Here is a 12,942-nt window from a genome sequence, read left to right as displayed (position 1 = left end):
ACAAAATAGGCCTCTTTGGGGCACTTCACAGCAACTGGGGGCATCCTGGTGCAGTTTTGGGGTGCTTTGGGTGAAAATTAGGCCACTTTGGGGCACTTCACGGCAATTGGGGGCATCCTGGCCCACCCTGGTGCAGTTTTGGGGCGCTTTGGGTGAAAATTAGGCTGCTTTGGGACACTTCGGGGCAGTCTATGGGCATACTGGCTGCTTTGGGGCTGTTAGGGTGCAAATTGGGGCACTTTGGGGGCATCTGGGCCCACCCTGGCTCAGTTTTGGGGCGCTTTGGGTGCAAACTGGGGCACTTTGGGGGCATCCTGGCTCGGTTTTGGGGTAATTTGGGTGCAAATTGAGGCACTTTGTTGTCATCCTGGCTTGGTTTTGGGGCGCTTTGGGTGCAAATTGGGGCACTTTGTGGACATCCTGGCCCACCCTGGCTCAGTTTCGGGGCGCTTTGGGTGCAAACAGGGCCGTTTCAGGGCGCTCCGTGGCCATCCAGGCCCACATCACCTCAGCCTGCTGCCATTTTGGGCCAAATTCGGGTCACTTTGGGACCCTTTTTGCACGACGCCACAAGGCGCTTACCACCCCCCTCCCAATTGCCCCCCCAGGATGCTGCGGGGGGTGGCTGTGGCTGGCGGCGCTGTGGCTGGCGGGGGGCTCCCCCCCCGAGCGGGGGCCACCCCGGGTCCCCCACGACGACTCCCACGGCTTCGCCTACGACCACGAGGCCTTCCTGGGCCCCGAGCAGGCCCGGGCCTTCGACCAGCTGACGCCCGAGGGAGAGCCGCCACCGCCTCGGGTAGGGACCCCCGGGACCCCCCTCGCACCCCCTCCCCCCAGGAACCCGCCTGTTAAGGGTCCCTCTAAACCCCTGCAACGGGACACTGGGGGGATGGAGGTTTGGGGACCCCCAAAACCCCCTGTCCTAGGGCTGTGGGGGTCAAAGGGACCCCCAAAGACCCCCGGCCACACAACTAAGGAACCCCAAAACCTCTGTCCTAGGAATGTGGGGTCCAGGGGAAACCCCAAAACCCCCGTCCTAGGAGTGTGGGGTCAGTGGGACCCCTAAAACCGCCGGCAACAGGACTGTGGGGTCAAGGGGACCCCCCCCCAAGACCCCTAGCCACAGGACTGAGGGACCCCAAAACCCCTGTCCTAGGTCTGTGGGGCCAAACACCCCACGAACACGGGCCTGAGGGTCCCCAGAGTCCCCCAAGAACCCCCTCCCCAGGACACAATAAGGGGGGAGGGGCAGTCACCTATGGACCCCCATACCTCCCCCAAAACCCCATATCCCACCACCCCAAAACCCCACATCCCCGCACCCCAAACCCCATAACTCCCCCGGGACCCCTCCCCAAATGCCCCAGGCAGCCCCAGCATCCCGAGGGGGGGGGGTCGGGGCTCGATCCCTGACCCCCCCCCCAATAACCCCCCCCCAGGCTGCTGGTGGGGCTGATCGACGGCGACGGGGACGGCGCGGTGACGGCGGCCGAGCTGCGGGACTGGATGGAGCGGACGCGGCGCCGGGCGCGGGCCGAGAGCGTGCAGCAGGGCCGCCAGCGCTACGACCGCGACGGGGACGGGGCCGTGCGCTGGGACGAGTACCGCAGGGAGGCCTACGGGACCCCCGGTGAGGGGTGCGGGGGGCACCCCGTGGCGGGGACACCCCATAAAGGCGATATCCCATAAAGGGGGTAGCCCATAAAGGTGATACCCCATAAAGATGCCACCCCACAAAGGGAATACCCCACAGCAGTGACGCCCCATAGCAGTGCCACCCCATAAAGACGCCACCCCATGAAGGGAATACCCCATAATAACGTCCCCCGTAGCAGTGGCACCCCATAAAGGTGATACCCCCATAATAATGTCCCGCAATAATGATGACCCCATAGTGGGGACACCCCATAATGTTCCCTCATAACAGTGCCACCCCGTACCGCCCCCACCCCGTAACGCTGTCCCCCATAACACCCCCACCCCATAACGGCCCACCCCCATAACACCCCCACCCCATAACACCCCCACCCCATAACACCCCCACCCCATAACGGCCCACCCCCATAACACCCCCACCCCGTACCGCCCCCACCCTGTACCGCTGCGGGTTTGGGGTCCTCGTGGGGTGTTCCCGCCCCCCACGACCCCCCCCCGTGCCTCCCCCCCAGAGGAGGGTTTTGGGGACGGGGCCGACCCCACAGCCTACGGGGCGCTGCTGGCGCGGGACGAGCGCCGGTTCCGCGCCGCCGACCAGGACGGGGACGGGGCGGCCACGGGGGACGAGCTGGACGCCTTCCTGCACCCCGAGGACTTCGAGCACATGCGGCCCCTCGTCGTCACGGTCAGCGCCCCTTATGGGGCCACCCCCCTTATGGGGTTCCCCCCCCCCCCCATAGGATTCCCCTCCCTTATGGGGTTTCTGCCCCTCTTATAGGGTTTCCACACTTGCTTATAGGGCCCCCACCCCCCCTTATGGGTTTTCTCTCCCTCTTAAGGGGTCCCCCCCCTTATGGGGTTTCCACCCCCCCTTATGGGTTCCCCCCCCCATGGGTTTTCTCTTCTTCTTATGGTGTTCTCCTCCCTTATAGGGTTCCCCCCCCCATTGGGGTTTACACCCTCATAGGGTTTACCCCCCATAGGGTTTCTGCCCCCCTTATGGGTTCTCCCCCCCCCATGGGTTTTCTCCCCCTCTTAAGGGGTTTCCCCCTCTTAAGGGGGTTCCCCCCCTTATAGGGTTCCCCCCCTTATGGGGTCCCCCCTCTCAATGTGTCATTCCCCCCCAGGAGACGATGGAGGACATGGACAAGGACGGGGACGGCTTCATCCAGCTGGAGGAGTACATCGGTGAGGGGGGGCACGGGGTGGGGGGGGGCACACGGGGCTGGGGGAGGGGGGGTGACCGCCTCTGTGCCCCCGCGTGGCAGCCGCTGATTGACCCCGAATGGGAACATCTGGGTCCCTTGGCCCTAAATGGGGCAGGGGGGCACCTGGGCCCCTCGTTGTCCCCCCTGGTGCCCCCCCGTGACTCCTCCATCACATCACCCCCCCCCCCAGCCGAGCTGTACGCCCCCGAGCCGGGGGTCCCGGAGCCCTCCTGGGTGATGCTGGAGGGGGAGCCGTGCCCCCCATCACCCCAATAACCCCCCTGTGACCCCCCCCCATGACTCTGTGCCCCCCCGTGACCCCCCCATCACGTCACCCCCCCAGCCGAGCTGTACGCCCCCGAGCCGGGGGTCCCGGAGCCCTCCTGGGTGATGCTGGAGGGGGAGCTGTGCCCCCCATCACCCCAATAACCCCCATGACCCCCCCGTGACCCCCCCCCATGACTCTGTGCCCCCCGTGACCCCCCCATCACGTCACCCCCCCAGCCGAGCTGTACGCCCCCGAGCCGGGGGTCCCGGAGCCCTCCTGGGTGGCCGCCGAGCGGGCGCAGTTCGGGCGCGGGCGGGACCTGGACGGGGACGGGCGCCTGGGGCCGGCCGAGGTCGGGCACTGGCTGCGCCCCCCCACCAGCGACTGGGCCGGGCTCGAGGCCGCGCACCTGCTGCACGCCTCCGACCGCGACGGGGTGAGGGGGGCCCCGGGGGGTCCCCTGGGGCTGGGGCACCGCGGGGGTGCTGGGGGCACAGGGACGTGGGGGCCCCTGGGTTGGGTATCGGGGTCCTCTGCGTAGGGGGACAAGGTGGGGGGGGGCCGGGGGGGCACTGGGGTACTGGGGTCCTGTGGGGATAGGGACAGTGGGGGGCTGGGGGGGGGGCACGGGGACATCGGGGCCCCCTGGGGATGGCAACACGGTGGGTGGGGGGGGCAGGACCCCCCCTCGGGGGTGGGGGCACTGGGGGGCACCGGGATATTGGGGTCCTATAGGGACAGGGGGAAGGGGGTCACGGGGGTATCGGGGTCCCCTGGGGGAGGGGACAGTGGGGAGGGACGGGACCCCCCCGGGGGGGAACATCGGGGGCAGCTGGGGGGATGGGGGGCACCGGGATATTGGGGTCCCCTGGGGATGGGGACAAGGGGGGCGGGGGGGGCAATGAGGAGGGGTTGGGGGGGTGTCCAACGTGGGGGGGGGGTTCCACTGTGCCCCCCCCGACCCCCCCGTGCCCCCCCCCCCAGGACGGGCGGCTGAGCAAGGAGGAGATTTTGGGCAACTGGGAGATGTTCGTGGGCAGCCAGGCCACCAACTACGGCGAGGACCTGGGGCGGCCGCACGACGAGCTCTGACCCCCCGGGGCCCCCCTCGGGACCTGGGGGGGGCTGCGGGGACAGGGAATAAAAATCCAGGGGTGCCCCCCCCAAAAAACGACCCCAATGTAAGTGACGTCTTTGGGGCGGGGGGGGGGGTTGGGGATGGAACAAAGGCAAAGGGGACCCCCGAATATTGGGGGCCCCCCCAAAATATTGGGGGCCCCCCAAAATATTGGGGGCCCCCCAAAATATTGGGGACCCCTTCCGGACAATGGGGCCCCCCAAAGGTAAAGGGACCCCCCAAGGGTAATAAGGACCCCTCGAAACAATGGGGACCCCCCACGGTAAAGGGAACCCCCCCCCCAAAGGCAAAGGGGACCCTCCCCGAATATTGGAGCCCCCCCCCCCCCAAATATTTGGGACCCCCCCAAAGATTTGGGGACACCCCCAGAGGCACGGCCCCGTTCTGGCTGCGTTTATTCCTCGGCGACGGCACCATATAAAAACATAACTTACGAAAGGGGGGGCACGGGGGGTCCGACACCCCCCCAGAGACACCCCCCCAAAAAAACAGCCCCCCCCAACTTCAGCAGGGGAGGGGCGAACCGAAAGGGCCCCCCCCCCGGGGGAAGGGATGGGGGGGGTGAGGACATTGGGGACCCCCCAATATCAGGGACCCCCCATTGACAGAGGGGACTTGGGGACCCTCCAATTCAGGGGGGACACGCTTGGGGACCCCCCACGAGGACAGGAGCCCCCCAGGGGACAAAGAGTGTGGGGGGAATCCCCAAAGACCTCCCCCTTAATCTGGGGGGGCACAGGGACCCCCCCAAACACTAGGAGGGGGGCACAGAACCCCCCCAGACACAAAGGGGGGATGAGACCCCCAATGGGGGGGGGGCAGGGGCATGGGGCCCCCCCATGGTACTGGGGGGACAACACTTGGGGACCCCCCCGTGATGATGGGGGGATTTAAGACCCCCCCATGAACTCATCTTTTTTTGGGGGGGGGGCGCGGGGGACACTGAACCCCCCAAAAACGGGGGGTGGGGAAGGATTCTGGGGGCCCCCCTGTCTGGGAGTGCTCCCCTTGGCCTGGGGGGGACCCAAATTTAGGGGGTGCCCCCAAGTTCTGGGGGGAGGGGGTGGAGTTTGGGGGTGCCCCCCCACTTGGGCCCCCCCCGTTTGGGGGGCCCTAGCGCATGCGGTAGTCGGTGGAGCAGGAGAGCTCGCAGAGCTGCCCCTTGAAGTCCAGGTCGATGGTGAAGTCCAGGTCCCGCTGCGGGGGGGGGCACGGTCAGAGACCCCCCAAATCGCTGGGACCCCCCCAAATCACTGGGACCCCCCACTCCAAAACAGCCCCCCCACTCTAAAATCCCCCCCAACCCCTTTCAACCCCCATCTCCCGTCCATCTCCCCCCCAGCATCCCCCCAAATTCCCCTGCTGTGGGGGGGGGAACAAAAATCAGAGCCCCCCCAAAATCCCAAAGCCCCCCCCCCACCCCAAAACACCCCCCCCCCCACTCCCAAATCCCCCCCCGACCCGTTTCTCCCCCGAATCTCCCCTTCGCCCCCTCCCAGCCCCCCTTTACCCCCCTGCTGCCCCCCGGACCCCCTCCCACCGCCCCCACCCCCCAGACCCCCCCCCCCACCCCCCCCCCCGGTGCCCCCCCCCTCACGTTGTTCTTGGCGTTGGGCTTCATGGTGATGGTGCCGAAGATCTCCTCGCCCGTCTTGACGGTCAGGTAGTCCTCCATGTAGAACACCGTCTGCTTCCAGTGCGTGTACGGAGACTCGGGGCCTGGGGGCGCGGGGGGTCACCCCTGATGTGTAGGGACCCCCCCAAAACATGGGGACGCCCCCGGCCGAGAGGGACCCCCCCAAACCAAGAGGGAGCCCCCAGTAAGCACTGGGAGGGGGGAAAGGGGGGCCTGGGGGTCGGGGGGTTGGTGGGGGCACTGAGACCACCCCATGGGGACCCCCCAGGCACCACAGACCCCGCCCCTGCTTTCAAGCCCCGCCCGCTTTCACAGGCCCCGCCCACTTGCTAAGCCACGCCCCTCGTTAAGCCCCGCCCACCGAGCATAAGCCCCGCCCCCAACTCCAGACCCTGTCCTGATGGAGAAGCCAGGCATCCTGCCCGTGGGCCCTGCCCTAATTACAGCCCCTGCCCTAATTACAGCCCCTGCCCCCTAATCACAGACCCTGCCCCTAATTACAGACCCCGCCCCTTGATCATAAGCCCCACCCCCAATTCTAGACCCCGCCCTAACCGGTGGAGAGGGCGGGTGTCCTGCCTGTGGACCCTGCCCCTCATTACTGCCCCTGCCCCTAATTACAGCCCCTGCCCTAATTACAGCCCCTGCCCCTAATCACAGACCCCGCCCCCTAATCACAGACCCCGCCCCTTGATCATAAGCCCCACCCCCAATTCTAGACCCTGCCCTAAGTGATGGAGAGGGCGGGTGTCCTGCCCACGGACCCTGCCCCTAATTACTGCCCCTGCCCCTAATTACAGCTCCTGCTCCTAATTACAGCCCCTGCCCCTAATTACAGCCCCGCCCCCTAATTACAGACCCCGCCCAATCACAGACCCCGCCCCTTGATCATAAGCCCCACCCCCAATTCTAGACCCTGCCCTAAACGGTGGAGAGGGCGGGTGTCCTGCCCACGGACCCTGCCCCTCATTACAGCCCCCGCCCCTAATTACAGCTCCTGCTCCTAATTACAGACCCCGCCCCCTAATTACAGCCCCTGCCCCTAATTACAGCCCCTAATTACAGCCCCCGCCCCCAATAAGCCCCGCCCCCAATCCAGGCCCCGCCCTCACTGGTGGAGAAGCCGGTGCGCTTGTGGCAGCGCGTGAACTCGATGTTGAAGTAGGCGACGAGCGCGTGCACGTAGTCGTTGCGCTTCACCTGCAGGCAGAAGGGCGCCGTGAAGGTCAGCTCCTCCACCTTCACCGTGTAGATGTCCACCTCCTGCGGGGGGGGGGGGCGGCGTCAGGGGGGGGGGCACAAGGACCCCCAGGGGGGCGCAGGGACCCCAGACCCATCAAGGGGCCCCCCCAGGACCCCAACAGGCACAGGGACCCCTAAATTCACCGCCTACACCCCAAAATTGCCCCTCCAGGAACAGCCCCAGGCCCTAAATCCCACCCCAAGGCTGGAGGGGGGGCGCAGGGACCCCAGCCCCATTAAGGGGACCCCCAGGACCCCAACGGGCACAGGGACCCTTAAATTCACCGCCTACACCCCAAAATTGCCCCTCCAGGGACAGTCCCAGACCCTAAATCCCACCCCAAAGACCCCCCCCCCCAGGCTGCTGGGGGGCGCATAGGGACCCCAGCCCCATTGGGGGGTAGCGAGGACCCCCCAAGACCCCATTTTGCCCCCTAGGGACATGGGGGGCCCTAAATTCACCCCCCAATTCCCCCTTGGGTCAACCCCAGACCCTAAACCCCCACACACACTTCTGGGGGGGGGCACAGGGACCCCCAGCCCCATTAGGCCCACCCCCCAGGCCCCCATATTTCACCTCCTAGGGGCACAAGGACCCCTAAATCCCCCCGTAATCCCCCCCCCCGACCCCAAACCCCCCCAGGACCCCCCCGCCCCCCCACCTTAATGAGGCAGGCGTTGGTAACGAGCTGCTTGGGGTCCACCACGTCCACCAGGGGCTCCTTGATGGCCACGTCCTTGATGCAGGACATGTCGAAGCCGTAGACGTTCTCCCACCCTAAAAACGACAAAAATTAATGGGGGGGGGGGGCACGGGAAAAATGGGGACCCCCCCCCGGGACCCCCCACTCACAGTGGATCTTGTAGTCCTTGTACTGCCGGTCCTCGATGGCCGTCACGTAGAGCGTCGCCCGGTCGGGGAAAATGAGCCCGTCGGGGGTCTGGGGGGGGGCACGGGGGGGTTGTGAGTTGGGGGGGCCAAAAATGGGTTGGGGGGGGGTGGGGCTCCTGGGGGGTCCCCAGGCTCCGTTTGTTGGGGGCGCGGAGGGGAAGGGGCAGCAAGGGGGGGGGTAAAGGAGGGTAATGGGGGGTCTGGGGGTTGGTTTATTTTGGGGGGGGAGGTCCAGGTTTTTTTCAGGGGGGGGTTCCAGAGGTTTTGGTGGGGGGTCTGAGGGGGGGTTTGGGCTCTTGGGGGGGGTCCCCAGGCTCTGTTTGTTGGGGGTACAGAGTGGAGGCAGCAGCAAGGGGGGAGTAAAGGAGGGCGGGGGGGCGTCTGGGGGTTTGGTTTTTTTTTTTGGGGGGGGGGGGTCCGGGGGGGCCTCACCAGCCACTTGTCGCGGGCGTAGATGACGGTGTTGAGCATGGACTCGTAGAAGAGGCAGTAGCCCATCCACTCGCTGATGATGATGTCCACCTTCTCCACCGGCAGCTCCACCTCCTCCACCTTGCCCTTGATGATCGACACCACTGGGGGGGCCGGGGGGGCGTCAGGGGGGTCTTGGGGGGGGCTGGGGGGGGGTGTTGGGGGGGCTGGGGGGCACTACGGGGCAGGTGGGGGGCTGCTGGGGGGTGTTGGGGGGGCTATGGGGCAGTTGGGGGGCTGGGGAGGGCTCGGTGGGGGGGGCATTGGGCATTAGGGGGGCTGGGGGGCATTGGGGGGTGTTAGGGGCAGGTGGGGACTGCCGGGGGCATTAGGGGGTGCTGGGGGGTATTGGGGGGGCAGGGGGTGTTAGAAGGCAGGTGGGGGCTGCTATGGGGCAATTAGGGGCAGGTGGGGGCTGCCGCGGGGCAGGAGGGGCAATTATGGGGCTGCTACGGGGCACTTGTGGGGCGCCGCGGGGCAGGAGGGGCACTTGTGGGGCAGGAGGGGCACTTGTGGGGCGCCGCGGGGCAGGGCCCTCACCGTGGTCCAGCTTGTTGGCTTTGACGATCTTGACGGCGTAGTCGGAGATGCTGGAGCACTCGATCTGGGGGGGCACGGGGTGAGCGGGGGGCAGAGACCCCCCCGGGCCCCCCACCAAACCCCAATACCTGCCCCCCAACCCCCCATAAGGCCCCCCAACCCCCCCCCAAACCCCCTGAGCCCCCCCCCCCAAACCCTCCCCAGGGCCCCCCAAAGCCCCTCAGCCCCCCCCAAACCCCCCCAACGCCCCTCCACCTGCCCCCCAGGACCCCCAAACCCCCTCAGCCCCCTCCCAAACCCCCTCAGCCCCCCCCCCCCCCCAACCCCCCCCCCCCCCCCGAGCCCCCCAAACCCCCCTCAGCCCCCCCCCAAACCTCCCCCCCCCCGGGCCCCCCAACCCCCCCCCCAGGACCCCAGCCCCCCCCAGCCCCCCCGCTCACCCCCGATGACGCGGCGCGCCCCCGCCTTGGCGGCGAACATGCAGAGGATGCCGGTGCCGCTGCCCACGTCCAGCACCACCTTGTCCTTGAACAGGTGCCGGTTGTGGAACATGGAGTTGCGGTAGGTCAGCGTGCGCACCTCGTCCTTCAGCATCTCCTGGGGGCACGGGGGGCGGGGGGGGCTGAGAGACCCCCCCCACAAAACCCTGACCCCCAGGAACCAGAGACCCCACCCCAAAAACCAGAGAACCCCAGGAACCCAGAGCCGCAGGGGGTCAGGATGTGCGCCTTGTCCTTCAGCATCTCCCGGGGGGCACGGGGGGGCTGAGAGACCCCCCCCCACAAAGCCCTGACCCCCAGGAACCAGAGACCCCCCACAAAAACCAGAGACCCCCAGGAACCCAGAGCTGCAGGGGGTCAGGATGTGCTCCTCGTCCTTCAGCATCCCCTGGGGGCACGGGGGGGTCGGGGGGCCCCCCAAAGGCAGAGACCCCCCCAAAACCCTGACCCCCCCCCCAGGAACTCAGAGACCCCCAGGAACCAGAGAGACCCCCCCAAACCCAGCCCCCCCCCCCCAAGGACCAGAGGTCAGGGTGCGCACCTCGTCCTTCAGCATCTCCTGGGGGGGGGGGGGGGCACAGCATTGGGGGGGTCCCGGGGGGTCCCGGGGGTCCCCGTCACCGCACGGCCCCGGGGGGGTCAGGGGGGTCGGGGGGAGCCGGGGGGGGCCGCGGTTACCTCGTGGATGCCGAAGTGGGCGTAGGAGTCGAAGTAGTAATCCTTGGACGTCATCTCCTCGGCCGACGGCTTGGCGCTGCTCTCCGCGGGGGGCACGACACCTGGGGGGGGGGCACGAAAAAAAGGGGGGGGCCCCGTCAGCCCCGACCCCCCCCCCCCACAACGAAAATTTAAATAAATAAACCCTCGGATTTCGGGGGGGTGGCTGCGCCCCTGAATTAACGGGGGGATTTTGGGGGGATATTTTTTGCGGGGGGTGGCTTTTTTTTTTTGAGGGGGGTGGGGTTTTTTTGGGGGGGGGGTCTCTCTTTTTTTTGGGGGGGGGGTCGTGGGGGGGCTCCTGCCGGATATTTACATCTTCTAGCGGCGTCTGGAGGCTCATCCCGTTAGCCAGGGTGGCTACAAAGGTCTGCGAGAGAGGAAGGGACAGCGTCAGGGGGGGCCAAAAATGGGGGGGGCTGGGGGGGGGCCCTACAAAGGAGGGGAGACCCCAAAAGGGGGGGACCCCGAATTTGGGGGGGGGGGGGCAAAATGAGATCGATCCTATAAAGGGGGAAACCCAAAAAGGTGGGGAGACCCCAAAAGGGGGGACCCCAAAGGGGGGGGGGCAAAGGGGGGACACCAAAATGGGGGATGGCGGGGACCCCCAAGGGGGCGTCTCGGGGGGGGGGGGGCAAAAGGAGGGGGACCCCGAAATGGAGGGGCTCTAAAAAGGGGGGGCAAGGAGGACCCCAAAATGGGGGAGCTGGGGGGTCCCCAAAAAGGGAGAGAACCTAAAAGGGGGGGGGGGGGGTCAAGACCCCAAAAGGGGGGCTGGGGGCAGGGACCCCCCCTGATTGGGGGGTTAGAAGGGGCTGGGGGGGGGCACGGATAATTTGGGGGGGGCAAGGCCCTATTTTGGGGGCTCGGGGGGCGGGCCACAATTAATTTGGTGGGGGCATTAATGGCTTGGGGGGGGGCACCGAGGTTTTGGGGGGACAGGCCCCTATTGTGGCGGCTCGGGGGGGCGCCCCAATTGGGGGGTCCCCAAAAATTTGGGGGCAGGGTCCTGAACTGGGGGGCTGAGTTTGGGGAGGGGGGTCCTGAATTTAGGGGGCTCCAATGGGGGCGGGGGGGCATTTTGGGGGCTGGGGGGCAGCAGCTCCTGGGTCCTACCCTCCCCCCGCCCCTCCCCCAAACGGCGGGTCCGGCCCCCCATATCGCGACAGCCCCCCCATATCACGACAGCCCCCCCATATCGCGACAGACCCCGCCCCCTCCCCCCCCCGCTTTGTTCCCGCGCCGGCGGAGCCGCGTGGCGGGGGCGGGGCCTCGGGGACACATGGGGGGGGGGGGGGGGGGGGGGGGGCGTGTAATTGGGGGGGGGGGCGTTAAATGGGGGGGCCGCCCCCCCCCACGTGGCCCCGCCGCCACGTGGCCCCTCCCCCACGTGCACGTGGGGCCGCCCCCCCCCGGGGCCATTCGGGGACCCCCGGCCCTGTTAAAGCCCCCCCCCCCAATTAAAGCCCCCGGCCCTTTACGGACCCTTTGCCCCCCCCAGCCCCGTTAAGGCCCCCCCCCCAACCCCATAAATCGCCCCCCAGCACCATAAAAGCCCCCTGGGACCCCCCTAGGCCCCCCCGGGCCCTGTACGGACCCTTTGGGACCCCCCCCAGCCCCATTAACCCCCCCCGACCCCATTTAAGACACCCCCGGCCCAATTAAAGCCCCCCCCAGCCCCCCCCCCCCCAGGCCCCCCCAAAAAAGCCCCCTCAGGCCCTTTAAGGACGCTTTGGGGCTCCCCCAGACCCATTAAAGCCCCCCCGGGCCCATAAATCCCCCCCGACCACACAAAAGCCCCCCCGGATGCCCCCGGGCCCTTTACGGACTCTTTGGGCCCCCCCAACCCCGTTATGGCCCCCCCAGCCCCATAGAGCCTCCCCCAGCCCCAAAAAGCCCCCTCGGGACCACCCCTGGGGCCCCTCACAGCCCCCCCCCGGGCCTTTAAGGACCCTTTTGGGCCCCCAGCCCCATTTTGGGCCCCCCAGCCCCATTATGGGCCCCCCACCCCCATAAATCCCCCCTCAGCCCCATTATGGCCCCCCGGCCCCTCAGAGCCCCCCCCCACCCTTTAAGGACCCTTTGGGGCCCCCCGGCCTTATAAAAGCCCCCCCGGCCCCATTATGGCCCCCTCCGACCCAAAAAAGCCCCCTCAGAGCCCCCTCCGGGCCCTTTACGGCCTCTCTGGGGCCCCCCCGGCCCTATTAAGGCCCCCCCGGCCCCAGAAATCCCCCCCACAAAGCCCCCCGCGCCCCCACCTCCATGATGCAGTTCGCCGCCTCCGCCATCTTGTGAGCGCGAGGAGCGGCCCCCGCCCCGCCGCCCGCCCGCTTTTATAGCGGGGGCGGGGCGGCGCGCGCCCCCGCGCCCTCCCATTGGCCTCCCCTCCGCCGGCGGCGCGGCCCATTGGGCGGCGCGCACGCCGCTCCGCCGCGCGGCCCCGCCCCGCCTTCGCCGGGCCGCAAGGGGCGGGTTGCCGGGCGCTGATTGGGCGGCGAGGTGTCAGTCACGGCGGGCCGCGGAGACCCGCCCCCGCCGCGGCTTAGCCCCACCCCGCGGCGTTCTCATAGGCTGCGGGCGACGCCAGTCACCTCCGGCCCCGCCCACCAGAGGCCCCGCCTCCAGCTCCTTCCCCCTCCCACCCCAGGGCCCAGTGCCCCCCCCCATGGGA

The 12,942-nt window shown here is 68.1% G+C and overlaps 2 protein-coding genes across 2 annotated transcripts; one reads left to right on the top strand and one right to left on the bottom strand.

Annotated features, from left to right (window-relative positions):
- The first annotated feature begins 637 nt into the window (after nt 1-637).
- Nucleotides 638-4,309, top strand: LOC136789415 (reticulocalbin-3-like). The gene is made up of 6 exons (XM_066989472.1): nt 638-799; nt 1,443-1,633; nt 2,172-2,344; nt 2,787-2,847; nt 3,372-3,571; nt 4,120-4,309. The coding sequence occupies exons 2-6, from the start codon at nt 1,510-1,512 to the stop codon at nt 4,225-4,227; spliced, it is 666 nt and encodes a 221-aa protein (XP_066845573.1). The 5' UTR covers nt 638-799; nt 1,443-1,509; the 3' UTR covers nt 4,228-4,309.
- An 889-nt stretch (nt 4,310-5,198) lies between these two features.
- On the bottom strand, nt 5,199-12,574 carry LOC136789416 (protein arginine N-methyltransferase 1-like). The gene is given in 11 exon segments (XM_066989473.1): nt 5,199-5,470; nt 5,871-5,992; nt 7,022-7,172; nt 7,814-7,929; nt 8,005-8,092; nt 8,476-8,618; nt 9,055-9,119; nt 9,497-9,651; nt 10,233-10,324; nt 10,327-10,333; nt 12,530-12,574. Coding segments are annotated over 11 exon segments (1,053 nt in total). The 5' UTR covers nt 12,560-12,574; the 3' UTR covers nt 5,199-5,386.
- Nucleotides 12,575-12,942: the final 368 nt, after the last annotated feature.

Source organism: Anser cygnoides, unplaced genomic scaffold (genome assembly GCF_040182565.1).
Source record: "Anser cygnoides isolate HZ-2024a breed goose unplaced genomic scaffold, Taihu_goose_T2T_genome scaffold_44_1, whole genome shotgun sequence".
Lineage (NCBI taxonomy): Eukaryota > Metazoa > Chordata > Aves > Anseriformes > Anatidae > Anser > Anser cygnoides.
Note: the sequence above shows the minus strand (reverse complement) of the source record. Positions and strands in the feature narration are given on the sequence as shown.